The sequence below is a fragment of the Phyllobates terribilis genome, unplaced genomic scaffold (genome assembly GCF_046119375.1).
Source record: "Phyllobates terribilis strain yellow unplaced genomic scaffold, ASM4611937v1 Scaffold_13__5_contigs__length_258822181, whole genome shotgun sequence".
Taxonomy (NCBI): domain Eukaryota; kingdom Metazoa; phylum Chordata; class Amphibia; order Anura; family Dendrobatidae; genus Phyllobates; species Phyllobates terribilis.
The window spans coordinates 101,240,120-101,259,829 of record NW_027362773.1 but is presented as its reverse complement, the minus strand read 5'-3'; the positions used below and the strand labels follow the sequence as shown (position 1 = coordinate 101,259,829).

Below are 19,710 nucleotides of genomic sequence, written 5' to 3'. Positions count from 1 at the left end.
TTATATGGGGTCCATTATTCTGTATGGAGCAATATATGGGGCCCATAATACTGTATGGAAGACTATGTGGTGCCCATAATACTGTATGGAGGACTATGTGGGGCCCATTATACTGTATGAAGGACTATGTGATGCCCATAATACTGTATGGAGGACTATGTGGTGCCCATAATACTGTATGGAGGACTATGTGGTGCCCATAATACTGTATGGAGGACTATGTGGTGGCCATAATACTGTATGGAGGACTATGTGGTGCCCATAATACTGTGTGGAGGACTATGTGGAGCCCATAATACTGTATGGAGGAATATATGAGGCCGATAATACTGTATGGAGGACTATGAGGTGCCCATAATACTGTATGGAGGACTATGTGGGGCCCATTATACTGTATGGAGGACTATGTGATGCCCATAATACTGTATGGAGGACTATGTGGTGCCCATAATACTGTATGGAGGACTATGTGATGCCCATAATACTGTATGAAGGACTATGTGGTGCACATAATACTGTATGGAGGACTATGTGGTGCCCATAATACTGTATGGAGGACTATGTGGTGCCCATAATACTGTATGGAGGACTATGTGGTGCCTATAATACTGTATGGAGGACTATGTGGTGCCCATAATACTGTGTGGAAGACTATGTGGAGCCCATAATACTGTATGGAGGAATATATGAGGCCCATAATACTGTATGGAGGACTATGTGGGCCCATAATATTGTAGGAAGGACTATGTGGTGCCCATTATACTGAATGGAGGACTATGTGGTGCCCATTATACTGAATGGAGGACTATGTGGTGCCAATAATACTGTATGGAGGACTATATGGTGCCCATAATACTGTATGGAGGAATATATGAGGCCCATAATACTTTATGGAGGACTATGTGGGGCCATTATACTGTATGGAGGACTATGTGGGGCCCATTATTCTGTATGGAGGAATATATGAGGCCCATAATACTGTATGGAGGACTATGTGGGGCCATTATTCTGTATGGAGGACTATGTGGGGCCATTATTCTGTATGGAGGACTGTGAGGCCCATTATACTGCATGGAGGACTATATGGGGCCATTATTCTGTATGGAGGACTATGTGGGCCCATTATACTGTATGGAGGACTATGTGGGGCCCATTATTCTGTATGGAGGACTATGTGGGGCCCATTATACTGTATGGAGGACTATGTGGCGCCCATTATATTGTGTGGAGGACTATGTGGGACCCATTATACTGTATGGAGGACTATGTGGGACCCATTATAATGTATGGAGGACTATGTGGGGCCCATTATACTGTATGGATGACTATGTGGGACCCATTATACTGTATGGAGGACTATGTGGAACCCGTTATACTGTATGGAGGACTATGTGGGACCCATTATAATGTATGGAGGACTATGTGGGGCCCATTATACTGTATGGATGACTATGTGGGGCCCATTATTCTGTATGGAGGACTATGTGGGGCCCATTATACTGTATGGAGGACTATGTGGGGCCCATTATTCTGTATGGAGGACTATGTGGGGCCCATTATACTGTATGGAGGACTATGTGTGGCCCATTATTCTGTATGGAGGACTATGTGGGACCCATTATAATGTATGGAGGACTATGTGGGGCCCATTATACTGTATGGATGACTATGTGGGACCCATTATACTGTATGGAGGACTATGTGGAACCCGTTATACTGTATGGAGGACTATGTGGGACCCATTATAATGTATGGAGGACTATGTGGGGCCCATTATACTGTATGGATGACTATGTGGGACCCATTATACTGTATGGAGGACTATGTGGAACCCATTATACTGTATGGAGGACTATACTGCCGGTCTGCACTGTGCGCTGCGAGGATTCGCCGGTTTCTGAGCTATTCTAGAATTTACAATAGATATCGCTCATGTAATGTAAGAAGTGAAATCGTCGGCATTGTACTATATATATACTGTATATTTCTCTGCGGTATCTGTGCATCATGAATCGTGCATGTGTTAAAGGGGCCACTGAGACTCTTTCGCCCGGGGCCCAGAAAAACCTGGAGCTGACCCTGCCCACAAACACCATGAGCCACCAACAATGCTGCACACCGACAAGGGAATAGAGAAGCCCCGTTATCGAATTAGTTTCAGCACCGGCTGTTGATCAGGAGTCACTTTGGGCACTGCAGCCTTTCCAGTAACAGGCTGGACTTAATTGCAAGGGAAATGCACATTTTGCTTCCTGTGGTTTTGAAACTTGATACAATCTCAATAAAAACTAATCTCTCCGGACCATTAACACAAAGATATGATGTAGAGGAGATGTGCAGACATGGAGCCCATTATCACTGATGCCGCCCTGACGTCTGCTGCTCATTTATGTGTTGTCAACTTTTTCTAACTGCAAATGTGCTGCCCCCTGATGGTAGAGAAGGGGAACTGCAATTGCAGGATCTATCAGATTTGAAATAAAATTTTACTTTTCCCATAAATGCGGATTATGACATGTAATGCTGGATGACCGTGACGGGAGAATAAGAAAAATGATGGGGAATCAATATCTGTATTTTTTTCTTCCAGTGACATTTTCAGATCGAAGAAGATTCTCCCAGATTTTGGCAAAATGTTGGAAAATATATTCTTGCCACTATTTGAGGCGACAATTAACCCTTCAGATCACAAAGAGCTCTACCTATTCCTTAACTATGTAAGTAAGAGGGGTGTTCCTCCTTGTGTATATCTGGGGGTGTCCCCCCTTGTGTATATCCAGGGGTTGTCCCCCTTCGTATTTATCCAGCGGTGTCCTCCCTTGTGTATATTCGGGGGGTGTCCTCCCTTGTGTATATTTGTCCTTCCTTCATATATATCCAGGGGCTGTCCTCCCTTGTGTATATTCAGGGGTGTCTCCCCCCTTTTTATATATATATATATATTCACGGGTGTCCTCACTATACACTTTGTGCAGAATTATTAGGCAAATGAGTATTTTGATCACATGATACTTTTTATACATGTTGTCCTACTCCAAGCTGCATAGTCTTGAGAGCCAACTACCAATTAAGTAAATCTGGTGATGTGCATCTCTGTAATGAGGAGGGGTGTTGACTAATGACATCAACACCCTATATAAGGTGTGCTTAATTATTAGGCAACTTCCTTTCCTTTGGCAAAATGGGTCAGAAGAGAGATTTGACGGGCTCTGAAAAGTCCAAAATTGTGAGATGTCTTGCAGAGGGATGCAGCAGTCTTGAAATTTCCAAACTTTTGAAGCGTGATCACCGAACAATCAAGCGCTTCATGGCAAATAGCCAACAGGGTCGCAAAAAGCGTGTTGGCCAAAAAAGGAGCAAATAACTGCCCATGAATTGAGGAAACTCAAGCGTGAAGCTCCCAAGATGCCATTCGCCACCAGTTTTGCCATATTTCAGAGCTGCAACGTTACTGGCGTATCAAAATGCAGAAGGTGTGCGATACTCAGGGACATGGCCAAGGTAAGGACGGCTGAAAAACCACCACCTTTGAACAAGAAACATGTAACGGGTCTGGGAGGTGGAACCTCTGAGCTACGATACAAAGGGGCAGTCCTTGTAAGGAAGCGGGTGGCTCCCAGGGTAGAAGGGCAGGTAGTCACGGCAAGTGACGGGGACAGTCTCTGGGTAGAAGGGCAGGAGGTCACGGCAAGTGACGGGGACAGTCTCTGGGTAGAAGGGCAGGAGGTCACGGCAAGTGACGGGGACAGTCTCTGGGTAGGGGGGCAGGAGGTCACGGCAAGTGACGGGAACAGTCTCTTGACAGGCGGGTGGTCACGGCAAGTGACGGCGAAGCCTCCAGATAGGCTAGCAGGCAGGTAGCAGGTGGACGCTCCCAGGTGAGCGGGCAAGAGTCTCTGGACAGGCAGGTGGTCACAGCAAGTGACGGCAGGGCCTCCAGGTAGGCTAGCAGGCAGGTAGCAGGCGGACGCTCCCAGGTGAGCAGGCAAGAGTCTCTGGACAGGCAGGTGGTCACAGCACGTGATGGCAGAGCCTCCAAGTAGACTAGCAGGCAGGTAGCAGGCGGACGCTCCCAGGTGAGCAGGCAAGAGTCTCTGAACAGGCAGGTGGTCACGGCAGGTGACGGCAGAGCCTCCAGGTAGGCTAGCAGGCAGGTAGCAGGCGGACGCTCCCAGGTGAGCGGGTAATCAGATCCATAGACAGACTGGCAGGGCTGGTAGGCAGACTGTCGGACCGCAGGAATGCAAGTAGATAGACAAGTATCAGGCAGGTATCAAGCTGGAATCTGGCAGGTAACTGGCAGGTAACTGGTAACAGGACCTGAGGGCTGAAGCAGAGTGATAGACTATGCAACAACATTGCTCAGGCACCTCCATTTTGGAGGAGGTGCCTTATATATGGAGAGGTCCTCCGGCCATTGGCCGGGGACTCCTTAGGACGGCGCGCGCGGCCCCTTTAAGAGAGGGGGAGCGCGCGCGCGCCCTAAGCACAGTGGCCGGGAAGCAGCGCGCGCTGCCAGCAGAGCGGGAGGAGGACGCCGGGCACGGAGCGGAGAGGTGAGGGGAACAGCGTCCCTGCCTAGCAGAAGGCAGGGACGCCGACGCTACAAAACATAAGATAAAACGTCAAGAATGGGCCAAGAAATATCTTAAGACTGATTTTTCAAAGGTTTTATGGACTGATGAAATGAGAGTGACTCTTGATGGGCCAGAGGCTGGATCAGTAAAGGGCAGAGAGCTCCACTCCGACTCAGACGCCAGCAAGGTGGAGGTGGGGTACTGGTATGGGCTGGTATCATCAAAGATAAACTTGTGGGACCTTTTCGGGTTGAGGATGTGTAGCGCCCCGAGGGCTCGGTCGCTACAGAGGTATTGCACCTCACCCAGAGGTGTGATATTCCTCTCCCAGGTAAGGATGGAATATGGGCCAGGGCTCGGTAGGCTGCATGCATCACACACACCCCATTTCCGGGGGACAGCTCAACGGTGCTCCCATTAGACAGAAATGCAGGCACGACAGACCATGTCCCTGGCTGGAGTGGGGAGGGGGGGGGGAATCCTGTGATGTAGGAGCAGGAGGGGACGGTTGGTTGCTGGTCACCTGGGCTCATGTTTTAGAGGGAAGTATAAAAGGTGGGCACCATCTTAGTTCTGGGTTCAGTTCAGTCGTTCAGACAGTCAGTGAGAGGAGAAGACTGGGAGCAAAGGCTCTGTAGGAGCTCTGCTCAGAGGCAGGCCTAGAGAAAAGACCGGGGCCTGAGAGGAGAAGGAACAGAGGAGAAGAGAAGGAACAGGAAAGGGAAAGAAGTGGCCGAGAAACAGAAGGGCTCAGGAACAAGAAGGTGGAAGGGACCCTAAGGACCAACGTGAATCGGGTGACGGGTCAGGCAAGAAGAGGGTACCGGATCCCAATTTGGCGGAAGCTAATAATCTTCAGCCAAGAACCGGAGGTCGTGACCATCACTTGGTGCGACCCCTTGCTAAACCTTGCTAGGAAGGCATACCATATAGGGTAGCGGGAAACGGGGCCCACGTTTGACCGCATAGACCCGCGGGAGCTGGACAAAAGCTTGGTCACTGGCGGGGCACGAGCTGAAGGAAGGATAGGAAGGAGCTCTGAACCATACTCCTGAGTTGCCTGGGGGTTGACCGAGTTCCTCACCTGGTGGACACCGCACGGCTTGGGTGGTCACTGCTTGCGCCCAGGTGACCCAGAGCATATGAACTGTGAGTAAAAGACATTAGACTGCAGTACGTTGTCTGTGTACTCCTTGCTCCTCCAGCACTAACGGCACTGGGACTCTCTTCACCATCACCCCCTCGATCCACAGCACTGCCCTGGGGCTACACTCCTCCCGTGGGGAGTTATACAATCTCAGCTGCACACACCATCAGCCTCAGGGGATTACCTTGCAGCGGCGGTTCATAATAACCGCAATCCACGGGTGGCGTAGTCGGACATCACTTAAAACTGATAAAGGACTGCCACTGGTCTGACCACCCTGAGCCACGGGACCGGGTCGCCACTACTACTCCCAGCGTTGCCCTGAAGTCCGGTCCCGAGTGCCCCACGGCCCAGGGGGCGAGTCAGATGGAGTGAAGCTCAACTCCCAGACCTACTGCCAGTTTCTGGAAGACAACTTCTTCAAGCAGTGGTACAGGAAGAATCGGTATTGTTCAAGAAAAACATGATTTTCATGCAGGACAATGCTCCATCACATGCATCCAACTACTCCACAGCGTGGCTGGCCAGTAAAGGTCTAAAAGAAGAAAAAATAATGACATGGCCCCCTTGTTCACCTGATCTGAACCCCATAGAGAACCTGTGGTCCATCATAAAATGTGAGATCTACAGGGAGGGAAAACAGTACACCTCTCGGAACAGTGTCTGGGAGGCTGTGGTGGCTGCTGCAGGCAATGTTGATCGAAAACAGATCAAGCAACTGACAGAATCTATGGATGGAAGGCTGCTGAGTGTCATCATAAAGAAAGGTGGCTATACTGATCATTTTTTGGTTTTTGTTTTTTGCATGTCAGAAATGTTTATTTCTAAATTTTGTGCACTGATATTGGTTTACCTGGTGAAAATAAACAAGTGAGATGGGATTATATTTGGTTTTTATTAAGTTGCCTAATAATTCTGCACAGTAATAGTTACCTGCACAAACCGATATCCTCCTAAGATAGCCAAATCAAAAAAATAAACCCACTCCAACTTCCAAAAATATTAAGCTTGGATATTTATGAGTCTTTTGGGTTGATTGAGAGCATAATAAATATAATCCTCTGAAATACAACTTGCCTAATAATTCTGCACACTGTGTATTCGTGGTTCCCTCCTTGTGTATATCTACGGGTGTCGTCCCTTATATATATTGTGTGTGTGTCCCCCTTTTGTATATATCCAGGAGTGTCCTGCACTGTGTATATCCGGGGGGAGGGTGTCCTTCCTTAAATCAGGGAGTGTCCCTCCTTGTGTATCTGGGGTTGACACCCTTCGTATATATATAGGGGTGTCTTTCCTTGTGTATGTTTAGGGGTATCCCCTCTTTCGTATGTAACCTGGGGTGACCTCCCTTGTGTATATCCGGGGGGTGTCCTTCCTTAAATCAGGGGGTGTCACTCCTTGTGAATCTGGGGGTGACACTCTTCGTATATATCTTGGGGTGTCCTCCCTTGTTTTTATCTAGGGGTGTCTTCCCTTGTGTATGTTTAGGGGTATATATTTTTCATATATTTACAGGGGTGTCCCCCCTTTTGTATATATCCAGGGGTGCCCTCCACTTGTGTATATCCAAGGGGTGTCCCTCCTTGTGTATCTGGGGATGACACCCTTCGTATATATCTAGGGGTGTTCTCCCTTATCTATATCCGGGGGTTTCCTCCTTGTGTATATCCTGGGGTGCCCCCTCTTGTGTGTATCCTTTAAGATCACGGGCGGTAACATCTGACGACCATGTGTTGGTGCCTTCGTTGATCGGCACATTTGTGATTCCAGGTCACCGGCTTTGACAGCGTCGACGATGAGTCCAAACACAACGATCACATGTTCTCCAACAAGAGTCCGACCCCCGACCAGTGGACGCACGAGCAGAACCCCCCGTACAGTTACTACCTGTATTATATGTATGCTAATATCATGCTGCTCAACAACCTGCGCAAGTAAGTGACCCCCCATCCCCTCAAGACTGACCCACCATGTCAGCATTGGCAGGAGAATCCCTTTAAATGTTTCCTTCCTGGATTTTGTGCACAGGAACATCAGTAGCTTCCAGAATTCTGCGGACCCCCTAAGTTTGGGCCTTCAGATTCCCATATCTCATAGTAATGCTGTTGGTTTCTCCACTGACTTCACTTCCGGGGTCCCCTTTGCTTTAGAGATTAGTGGGGGGCTCCGTGGTGAAATCCTCTGCGGTTCTGGGCTGCGATCGCTGGTTTGGAAGAATTGCAATGATCGTTGACGTTTTCCATTTCCCAGGGAGCGGGGGATGAGCACCTTCCTGTTCCGGCCTCATTGTGGAGAAGCCGGGTCCATCACACATCTGGTGTCGGCCTTTATAACCGCAGATAACATTTCTCATGGATTACTTCTCAAAAAGGTAAAACTAACAAAAAAAAACCCAGTTATCAGGGCCCAATGCTGGGAGTTGTAGTGCAACTGTGGCTTTGAATTTGCTGCTTGCTAAGAAATATGTCCTCTGTATTGTACATGTAAATGGTGAAAATATAAGACAGATTCGGGATACACTATGGGACCCCCATCTATCTGGAGAACGGGACCCTGTCGCACCTCTTTATCCATTTGGGTGGGAGTGGTGAGCCCCCTATAATATTGCTCAAAGTTGAAGGTTTGTTACAATTGTATCCAGCCTGGTGGAGAATCCTGTTAGCGTGTGTTCACACATGGCGTTTTTTTCTGCAGCAGAAAAAAAGCCGTGTTTTACAGTACCAGCGAAGTGAATGAGATTTCATAAAATCTCATTCACACGCTGCATTTTCTTTTTCTTTGCACTTACTGAGCTGCTGCGCGGTTTTTTGACGTCAATTCTTTCAGTGTTTCATTTTTCACCCATTCACATCAATGGAAAAATAGAATGGAAAAATGCGACAAAATATTTTTTACTTCCACGACTCGGGTTTATGGTGCAGAAAATAAAAAGTTGCAAAAAATGCAATGTGTGGATAAAGTCTGATGAGAACAGGCAGGAAACTGCTGCAATGATTCAATATTATTGCAACAATGATTAATATTTTGATACAATTGTAACAAACTGCCAGAGGCGCTGAGTCTCTAAAGAAGAATGGAAGAATGTTCTTCTTCTGATTTTTCCTGGCTCGTGTGTCATCCGTCCTTTCTCCCCCAGAGCCCGGTGCTGCAGTACCTCTACTACCTGGCGCAGATTCCCATCGCCATGTCTCCTCTCAGCAATAACAGCTTGTTCCTAGAATACTCCAAGAACCCGCTGCGGGAATTCCTGCATAAAGGCCTGGTCGTCTCCCTGTCCACGGACGATCCCATGCAGTTCCACTACACCAAGGTGGGAGCAAGGAAAAAGTGGGGCCCCTCGCCTCCCACTTACGTATCTACTGAAATACTCTGTGCTGCTGGGGCCCACTGCTCTTTCCACTTTGTACTCTTATTTACTATTGAACCAGAAGATAAAAAAAAAAAATTGACCTGAAAACAAATGTCTGTAATGTCCCTCAGAATCACTACATCCCACTCCTGAAATACTCTGTGCTGCCAGAGACCATGGTCTTTATACCATGGAAACCTCAACCTGTGACCACCGACAAGATCAGCACAGAATTTTCCACTGAAATACTCTGTGCTGCTGGGTACCCTGCTGTTTTCCCTATATTACACTCAATGCATGACCCCCCCCTCCCCACAAGATCTAGCATACTCTTCTCCTGAAATACTCTGTGCTGCTGGAGACCATGGTCTTTTATACCGTTTAAAAATCTCAATTTGTGACATCCCTAAGGCTATGTGCCCACGTTGCATTTATGAAGCAGAAAATTTCTGCTGCATAAATGCAAGTCCTCTCCCGGAAAAACGCATGCGGAATTCCGCACGCGTTTATCGCGCATTTTTCGCGCGTTTATCACGCGTTTTCCACATACGGAATTGCCTTGCGTTTTTTATGCATTGGACAAAGGCAATTCCGCTTGCGGAAACGCAAAATTAAATGACATGCTGCGGATTTTTGAACGCGGCATAAACGCTGCGGAAAAATCCGCAGCATGTGCATAGAACTTGCGGAATCCCATTGGGGACCATGGGGTGCGGATATACATGCGTTTTTCAAGCGTTTACGCTGCGGAAATTCCGCAGCATATACGCTTGAAAAATGCTACGTGGGCACACAGCCTAAAGGTCAGCACACTTCTCCACAGAAATACTCTGTACTGCTGGAGGGCCTCGCTCCTTCAACTATGTACTCTTCAGAATACCCTGCTCCGATATACACTGTGCTGCTGGAGACCCTGCTTTGCCCACTGTGTAATTTTGTTTGCGACCTCCCATGAGATCAGTGCGCTCTTCCACTGAAATACTCTGTGCTGCTGGGAGCCCCACTGCTTCCTCTCTAATCCTCCATTAGATCAGCACATCCAGATCCTGAAAATCTCTGTGCTGCTTTCACTTTTAAACCTCTCTCACAAGATCAGAACATTAATCTTCTGAAATACTCTGTGCTGCTAGACACCATTTAACCCTTATTCTGTCACCTCCCATAAAATCAGCACACTCCTCTCCTGAAATACTCTGTGTTGCTAGACACTATTTAACCCTTATTCTGCTACCTCCCATAAAATCAGCACACTCCTCTCCTGAAATACTCTGTGCTGCTAGACACCATTTAACCCTTATTCTGTCACCTCCCATAAAATCAGCACACTCCCCTCCTGAAATACTCTGTGCTGCTAGACACTATTTAACCCTTATTCTGTCACCTCCCATAAAATCAGCACACTCCTCTCCTGAAATACTCTGTGCTGCTAGGCACCATTTAACCCTTATACTGTCACCTCCCATAAAATCAGCACACTCCTCTCCTGAAATACTCTTGGGAGTTAAGTATTATTTAACAGCACAGAGTATTTTAGGAAAGAAGCGAGGGGTGACAGATTGAGAGAGTTAAATAGTGCCTAGCAGCACAGAGCATTTAAGCAGAGGAGTATGCTGATTTTCTGGGAGGTCAAAGAATGAGAGTTAAATAGTGCCTAGAAGTGCAATCTGTCACTTCCCATGAAATGAGCACACTTTTCTCCAGAAATACTCTGTGCTGCTGTGCACTATTTAACTCTCAATCTGTGACCTCAAACAAGATCAGCATACTTTTCTCCTGAAATACTCTGTGCTGCTAGGCACTATTTAACTCTCAATTTGCCACCTTCCATAAAATCAGCACACTCTTCTCCTGAAATACTCTGTGCTGCTGAGGACAATGTCGCCCCTTGGTCGAAATCACCCGGCCTGCGCCCTCAGTAATGCAGCTCTCTATTTATGATATAGGAAGCCCTGATGGAGGAATACGCCATCGCCGCCCAGGTCTGGAAACTGAGCACCTGCGACTTGTGCGAGATCGCCAGGAACAGCGTCCTGCAGAGCGGCCTCTCCGACAAGGTCAGGACATGGGAATCCAATGATGGTTTGGGTTTTTCTTTTTTTTTTTTTACAGCTGGTTCAGATCCAATAGAAGTGAAGGAAGGCTGCCATTCACACCCTCTAACAGCTGTCGTAGGGAATAATTATTTAGAGGGACTTTCCACCTCTCATTAAAAGTTCAGGATAAAAGCTTAATACTTGGCTAGACCACCCGATGCCCTCCTGGTTATTCCCACTGGCAGGGTTTCTGTGATTCCCAGCCCTATTGTCACGTATGCTTCCTCCATGCACACTGTGCTCTGGTAGTCTGAGACACTCCCCCTGATCTGGGCTGATCCATCTAAGAACAGCAGGTGGGGGGAGTCTCTGGATGGAGTTGTAGTCTGAGACACGCCCCGTGATCTGGGCTGATCCATCTAAGAACAGCAGGTGGGGGGAGTCTCTGGATGGAGTTGTAGTCTGAGACACGCCCCGTGATCTGGGCTGATCCATCTAAGAACAGCAGGTGGGGGGAGTCTCTGGATGGAGTTGTAGTCTGAGACACTCCCCGTGATCTGGGCTGATCCATCTAAGAACAGCAGGTGGGGGGAGTCTCTGGATGGAGTTGTAGTCTGAGACATGCCCCGTGATCTGGGCTGATCCATCTAAGAACAGCAGGTGGGGGGAGTCTCTGGATGGAGTTGTAGTCTGAGACACTCCCCCTGATCTGGGCTGATCCATCTAAGAACAGCAGGTGGGGGGAGTCTCTGGATGGAGTTGTAGTCTGAGACACTCCCCCTGATCTGGGCTGATCCATCTGAGAACAGCAGGTGGGGGGAGTCTCTGGATGGAGTTGTAGTCTGAGACACTCCACGTGATCTGGGCTGATCCATCTGAGAACAGCAGGTGGGGGAGTCTCTGGATGGAGTTGTAGTCTGAGACACTCCCCGTGATCTGGGCTGATCCATCTGAGAACAGCAGGTGGGGGAGTCTCTGGATGGAGTTGTAGTCTGAGACACTCCCCCTGATCTGGGCTGATCCATCTGAGAACAGCAGGTGGGGGGAGTCTCTGGATGGAGTTGTAGTCTGAGACACTCCACGTGATCTGGGCTGATCCATCTGAGAACAGCAGGTGGGGGAGTCTCTGGATGGAGTTGTAGTCTGAGACACTCCCCGTGATCTGGGCTGATCCATCTGAGAACAGCAGGTGGGGGAGTCTCTGGATGGAGTTGTAGTCTGAGACACTTCCCTTTGCTGTTAGAGTGGAGAGAATGTCCTGAAACTTGTTTTGTGCAAATTTGCTCAAATTCAATAGATTCGATTTGGTCCCAATAAATTTAGTCTGAATCAAAACTGCTCTGATTAGCATGAGGAAGGGGTTAAAACTAAAAAAAAAAACACCTTTATACTGCCACCTCCTGGTCCTCCAATGTTTCTCCATCCTGGCGCCCCATGTGGCCAAATGGGGGGTCATAGACAACTAGGGCGGATGTTCCGGGAACTGGTGAAGAAAGGGGACTATAAAGTTTTATTTTGCTAATTTAACCCTCTCCTAGCTCAAAATAATCCAGCAAAATGTCACCCACCTGGCCGATGCACTGCTGGATTTGATCAAATGGAATCCCCAAACTTTAGCTTTCTGCAGAATCTCAATTTTTGGGGAAATTTGTAGCAAAATTGATTCAATTAGTAATGGATTTGCTGATCTGTAGCTGGGATGTGATCCAGGAGACGTGTGAGATCAGAGAGAAGATCCCAGCAGGTGGCGGTTTGGGGTGTAGTGGTCAAAGCTTCGGCATTGGGGCGTAGTGGTCAAAGCTTCAGCATTGGGGCGTAGTGGGCGAAGCGTCGGCATTGGGGCGTAGTGGGCGAAGCTTCGGCATTGGGGCGTAGTGGGCGAAGCTTCGGCATTGGGGCGTAGTGGACAAAGCTTCGGCATTGGGGCGTAGTGGTCAAAGCTTCAGCATTGGGGCGTAGTGGTCAAAGCTTCGGCATTGGGGCGTAGTGGACAAAGCTTCGGCATTGGGGCGTAGTGGACAAAGCTTCGGCATTGGGGCGTAGTGGGCAAAGCTTCGGCATTGGGGCGTAGTGGGCAAAGCTTCGGCATTGGGGCGTAGTGGACAAAGCTTCGGCATTGGGGCGTAGTGGGCAAAGCTTCGGCATTGGGGCGTAGTGGGCAAAGCTTCGGCATTGGGTCACACTCTGATCATCATCTCTCATTCTCTTGTCTTCTAGGAAAAGAAGCATTTTCTGGGGGAGAATTGCATGAAGGAAGGTCCGGAAGGAAATGACATCAGCAGAACCAACGTGGCTCAGATCCGCATGGCGTTCCGCTACGAGACGCTGTGTAACGAGCTGAGCTTTTTGGCCGACGCTATGAATCCTGAGGCTATGCCCTCGGCTCAGGCACAATGAGGAGAACACTGGGAAAGTACCTTCATTCTGGTGCCTACAAGTCAGCACGGATGATGACGATGATCATGGACATCGGGTGTTTTCCTCCAGGATTTTCAGTTTGCCGGTAGCCCTGGAGAGTGAATTGCTTTGTTTTAGCGCCACCAGGGGGTATGGGCACAACCGCAGGATCCCCTCTTCCGTTATCCGCCACTCAGGACTGGGTGGTTTTCTGTCTGCCAAAACTTATGTAAAATACTGAGAATGTGAATAACGGACGGTAGTTAAAGGGGCACTCCATCTACAATCACCCATACTTCCTACTACTGTGCAGGTGAAAGTAATCGTTTGATCTCTTTATCAGATATATGAATGCAAGCTATTTCTCCCTGTTATCAGCTGACAGCAGTGTTAATCGAGGGAATGAGTGACATGATGTGGAAACTTCTCTGCCCGATTGATCATACTTTACATAACTATATTGGGTGCAGGGATTGGAGCCTAAAGGAGGGGTTTGAAAAAGTCCCTTTTGAGATCAATACTATTAAATATGTGTGATAATTGGGGGCCCAGATAGAGATTCTGTATTGGGGCCCCTGAGCTTGATATTACACCACTGTCTCTAGTGTTGAGAACATCCATGTGTCACCGATCAGTCGCCTTTTAAGGGAATCTGTGAACAGGTTTTTGTCGCCTAAGCTGAGAGCAGCATAATGTAGGTGCTGAGACCCTGATTCCAGCGATGTGTCACTTACTGGGCTGCTTGTTGTAGTTTTGATAAAAATAACAGTATTATCAGCAGGAGATTATCACTAGAGGACTAGTAAACCTGCTGCCATGTAGTCCATCCCCGCCCACATCACTGATTGGCTGCTTTCTGTTAACACTGTGCCAATCAGTGATGTGGGCGGGGTTATACACAGTTCAACATTCAGAGCACTGCTAGAAAAACAGGGATTTTATAAAAATTGCAGCGAGCACCCAGTAAAGTTATACACCGCTGGAATCTGCCCCTATATTATGCAGCTCTCAGATTGTGTATCAAAAAACTGGTGACAGATCCCTTTAAGGCTGTTTGACACATCCAGCTCCCTAGGCACGAGGCGGTTGCATTTGGGTTTATACTCGGGCTGTCCAAGCTGGCTGTACCAATGAGAAAACGATCTTTCTTCCAACTCCCCCATTGGCCAAAAGTTTGTGTTTTCAATAAGGAAAAAGCCGCTGCCAGAGGAGTCTGACAGACTCTTTTTTTCCTTATTGAAAACACATAAACAGGTCTCCACTGAAAACAAAAGGATCGGGGCATTGAAATTCCAACTGCCCGATCCGGCTCTCAAGACAAGAGGTCCCCATAGACATCAGGTGATCGTCCAAAAGTGGCAAAATTGGACAACTTTCATCCAATGTGCATGGGAGTATTTACAATACTGCTCTACTTTTATCAGCTGCACAGTTTAGGGTTAATGTCCCTTTAATGTGACTTCTTTCTGGCTCATATAATAATTGGACAAAAGAAAAAGTTCAAAATAAGAGAGAAAACAATAAAGGTGGAACTTTCAGGATCAACCAAAAGAAATAGTAAACTTATTTACAGGCGAAATACAGCTTCACCCTGAGAGGATATTTAATGGGGGGAAAAAAATCTAAAAAACAAAATAATTCTACTAGAAAAATACATTAGTCCATGAAACCATTAAAAAGCAACGCAATTTGGGGAAAACGGAGTACAGAGGTGACACAGAGGCCATTTGATATTAAGAGGATGTATCAATATTAAGAGGAAATGTATCAGCAAAGCTAAGCTCTTGTTCACACTGTTTTGGGAGAGGTTTGTCATTTTCCATTCACTGACAGGTATCCCATAAAAAAAAGTGTAGCTGGTTAAAAAAAAACAAAATACATTCATTGAGACAGCAAGCAAAGATCTTGAAATAAACCATAGTACAAAAAAAATATATATATATCACTATCGTTTGGCAGAGTTCTCTTGGATAACGAAACTGAAGAGCTGTGGCCCCGTCCTGCAGAACCAAATCCAACAAGTGTTGTCATTTAGAATACAGGGAAGTGTAAAGCTGCTGCAGAACCTCTTGCACAGGAGGTCCATTCATCTGTCTTGATGAAAGCGGGCATATAAATATAAATGCATTTGCTTAATGGCCATGTAATCCACAACGGAGGTTTTCTTTGTATTTTTCTCTTTCACCCCATTCTTAGCTGGCAAAGTTGGGTGAAAAATGGCTGCTTAAAAACGGATTAGCACTTAGCTTTCCCTGGTCCCTGACTTACCCACAATCGAACAAGAAGGGGGCATATGACAGAGTACTGAGGCCAGTTTGCTTTTTAGGACTCAGGGAACGAAGGGTTAAAATCCCCATGAGGGCTCCAATGGCGGCCGTACGGGCTGGTCCTATAAACAGTCACTGCCGCACTGTATCTGCTATAACCTGCTAATAGTATCGAGGCAGCATCTGATCGTCTCCTGGTGGATCTTCAGTTTAACAGGCTGCCGCTTCGCTTCCCCGGTCAGTGGTGCTCCGCCATCTCTGCGCTTATTACATGGATGTAACGCTCGGCCTTGTGTACATTTTATACGTCCTGTAGTTACTTTAAGATTATTATTTTGCCAAAAAAAGTTGTGTTTTTTTTCTATGTTTTAAACAAAATTAAAAATAAAATCAGAAACCTGCAATGGAGCGTTTGGTGATTTTATTAGGTGTATCCTATATCAAGCCGGAACACGCATACAACCACCAAAAACGCCCTCGAATGGAATAAAGGCCGTAGAAGAGGATGGCCCCCCTAGGTACAAAAGAATAGACAGGGGGGGAGATCTGCCGCGATGACGGCGTCACTTTAAGAACAGCAACATTTTTCATTTGTATTTTATATTTGTAAATAGAGAATATCAGGATTTTCCTCGCAGAAGAAAAACCCTCTGGCCGCCCTCCCTCTGGCCGCCCTCCCTCTGGCCGCCCTCCCTCTGGCCGCCCTCCCTCTGGCCGCCCTCCCTCTGGCCGCCCTCCCTCTGGCCGCCCTCCCTCTGGCCGCACTCCCTCTGGCCGCCCTCCCTCTGGCCGCACTCCCTCTGGCCGCACTCCCTCTGGCCGCACTCCCTCTGGCCGCACTCCCTCTGGCCGCACTCCCTCTGGCCGCACTCCCTCTGGCCGCACTCCCTCTGGCCGCACTCCCTCTGGCCGCACTCCCTCTGGCCGCACTCCCTCTGGCCGCACTCCCTCTGGCCGCACTCCCTCTGGCCGCACTCCCTCAAAAAAGAAAAAAAATTCGGACAGCACTCGAATGTAATCAGAGTGCTGTCCGATTTTTTTTCGCAGACCCATATATCCAAACTGGGATCAATATCAGACATATCTCCATGATTTTGTGCAGAGAGCTGGGTCCGCGACAAATTACGGACATATGAATGACCCCAAAGACTATCACTGAAAACCGCGGACAGCACTCATACGAAAGAAGTGTGAACGAGACCTAATGAAGATTTCACAAAGTTACTCTACAGCGATATCTTGTAAGTTAATGTCCCCAGGTAGAGTTCTCCTTCACGTTGGCTTGCATTGTATCAGACGACTGTCTTTTTATAATATTCCACAATTTATATATAAAAGCAAATCAAATACATAAGGCAGAAATAGAAGTGATTAGATTAATATTTACATTAAAAATCAGGACAAAATGTACAAAATAAATTGTACAAAAAAAAATAAAATGATAAAAGTTAAGCATATTTCTAGTTTTGTTAAAAATGATTCTAAAAACATTTGTTTCAAAATAGTTATTTATTTTTTTTCATTTTGGACAATCAAAAATACGTACAATTTTTTTTTTTTTTTTTAAGTTTCTTAAAATATTTCCAGTAACACAACTTCTTACTTTACAAAGGCCGTTATGTAAGGGTGTTTAGCGCTTTTCATGTACAAGGCAAAAAGGTCACATGAATGAATAATCACTATGAGCAGCGTGAGGCGTCTGGTCAAAATAATAAGTAAATCCGAAATATAAGAGGCGGCCGCAGGGAAGGGATGTGGATGATGTGTAGTCTTGTGACCAAGTGGATTGCGCTCCACTATGGTGGCTTCCTCTGTACTTATACAGTGTAGTATATTAATGCTTCTTATACAGAGTAAAGAGTGAACAATATAAGTGAGCAGAGCTGTAGTGTAAAGCATGGGAAACAGACAACAGTAACCTGAGCCTCCAGTAAGACAAGCAAGCAATTGTGAAGGAAATATGTAGTGGTAGTGTACATGGTAGACCATCATGAATATCATTATTTACTGTGGTCTCAGGCAAGTCTTAAAGGGAAAGGTCTGCAGCCCTCTCATTAACGAAGGCAACTGGGAAGAGTAGCAGCCCCTCCAAACACCCCAGTAGTCACACGACAATCACTGCCGCTTCTCTAAAGTAGTCTGTAATCACAGAATTATATGCTACATATACGGTGTAACGGGTAATGTTGCAATAAGCTCCACAAAATAAACAGAAAAATATACATTTATTGCTGATTACTTTCATGCTATTTGCCAGACAGAGTTTAGTTTGTGTTTTGTTTTTTCCGCTATAAAAAAAAAAAAAAAAAAATGGGAGGGAGAAAACTCCAGGAGGGGAGGGAGAAAACTCCAGGAGGGGAGGGAGAAAACTCCAGGAGGGGAGGGAGAAAACTCCAGGAGGGGAGGGAGAAAACTCCAGGAGGGGAGGGAGAAAACTCCAGGAGGGGAGGGAGAAAACTCCAGGAGGGGAGGGAGAAAACTCCAGGAGGGGAGGAGGGGAGGGAGAAAACTCCAGGAGGGGAGGAGGGGAGGGAGAAAACTCCAGGAGGGGAGGAGGGGAGGGAGAAAACTCCAGGAGGGGAGGAGGGGAGGGAGAAAACTCCAGGAGGGGAGGAGGGGAGGGAGAAAACTCCAGGAGGGGAGGAGGGGAGGGAGAAAACTCCAGGAGGGGAGGAGGGGAGGGAGAAAACTCCAGGGGAGAAAGCTTTTTCCACTAGAAAACGTGTAGTTTGTGACCGCCTCAAAAAAACTCTGCACATGGCCTTCTAATATAAGCCAAAGATCTCCAAGTTGTCCATTGATCTCCTCTGTACAGGATGCAAAGGGTCCAATCCTGAGAATCGCATTCGTGCTGTATGGAGCATGGGCGCACACGCTCGACCTCCGCTACATTAACTGTCTATAGGACAGAGAAAACCAAGCATCGTGGTCTCCTATTTCCAGCAGTCCCATAGACAATGAATAGAGCAGAAGTAAAACTTGCACTCCTCCGCTTAATTCAATCAGTTCATTGTTGGCATCTCTGGGGGTGGGGGGAGGTACTAGCAGTTGGACACCCAGATGTCAGCAAATTATCCCCTAGTCTATGGATAAGAGATTACTGCCTATTTTGGGAATAACCCTTTAAAAGCCCTAATGATTGAAACTTCAGAAATGAACCATAATGCTTTTTATATTTCAGCCACTAGATGGCGATGCAATTATTCTCAGCTGCAGACAGGGGCTGAATAACTGTGGTCTTAGAGGGGTAGTGCACATGTGATTTAGCCCTCATGCACTGAATGCTATGAGCTGGTTACCTATTAATCACCTCTTTATACTTCAATGTTGGCAATGGCAATAATTTTAATAATTAAAATTGTATTTATTTTTTTTTTAATAATTTTATCCAGCATGAAAAGTTATAAAACTTGGCCAATCACATTATTAAACAAAAGCATATAAGTGGCTTCCAAACCCCGGCTCTTCCTCAGACTACTTGCCCACTCTTAGCTGCATTAATATCAGAACGTACTCGTTGGGAGTACAGATGATGGCAGTGATGGGTCAGCTCAGCACTAACTCTGGGAATAAAGTTTAATAACTTTCCATGATGGAAAAAATTGTAAAAAAAAACAAAAAAAAAAAACAAACAACGTTTACAGGGATGTTGATACTTTCTCCTAACATTAAAGTGGGGGCTCAAGTGCTCTATGGCTCTGCCCATAGCCGGAGCGCAGTTCTTGGGACGTTACATTGTGTATTCTCCAATCTTCACATATAAGGAGTCGCGGTGTCTACAATGCTGCAGGCGGCCCGGACCCATCACTTCCCAGTAATCCCAGAGCACCACCAATATCCTCAGGCCCATAATGTGGTTTCACCCAATAAAAATGTAAATCTGGCTGAATTGTGCGACATTCAGGAAGTAACAAATAATAAAATCCTCCTCCGCATT

At 46.9% G+C, this 19,710-nt stretch overlaps 1 protein-coding gene across 2 annotated transcripts in view; it reads left to right on the top strand.

Moving 5' to 3' along the window:
* AMPD3 (adenosine monophosphate deaminase 3) overlaps positions 1-16,177 on the top strand; it is a 96,590-nt gene extending 80,413 nt beyond the window's left edge. For both annotated transcript variants that reach the window (XM_073658307.1, XM_073658306.1), the window contains exons 10-15: positions 2,591-2,717; positions 7,498-7,661; positions 7,978-8,098; positions 8,864-9,037; positions 11,020-11,130; positions 13,327-16,177. In XM_073658307.1, the coding sequence (XP_073514408.1) occupies positions 2,591-2,717; positions 7,498-7,661; positions 7,978-8,098; positions 8,864-9,037; positions 11,020-11,130; positions 13,327-13,506 (877 nt within the window). In that variant the 3' untranslated portion in view covers positions 13,507-16,177. The remainder of the gene's footprint in view (positions 1-2,590; positions 2,718-7,497; positions 7,662-7,977; positions 8,099-8,863; positions 9,038-11,019; positions 11,131-13,326) is intronic.
* Positions 16,178-19,710: the final 3,533 nt, after the last annotated feature.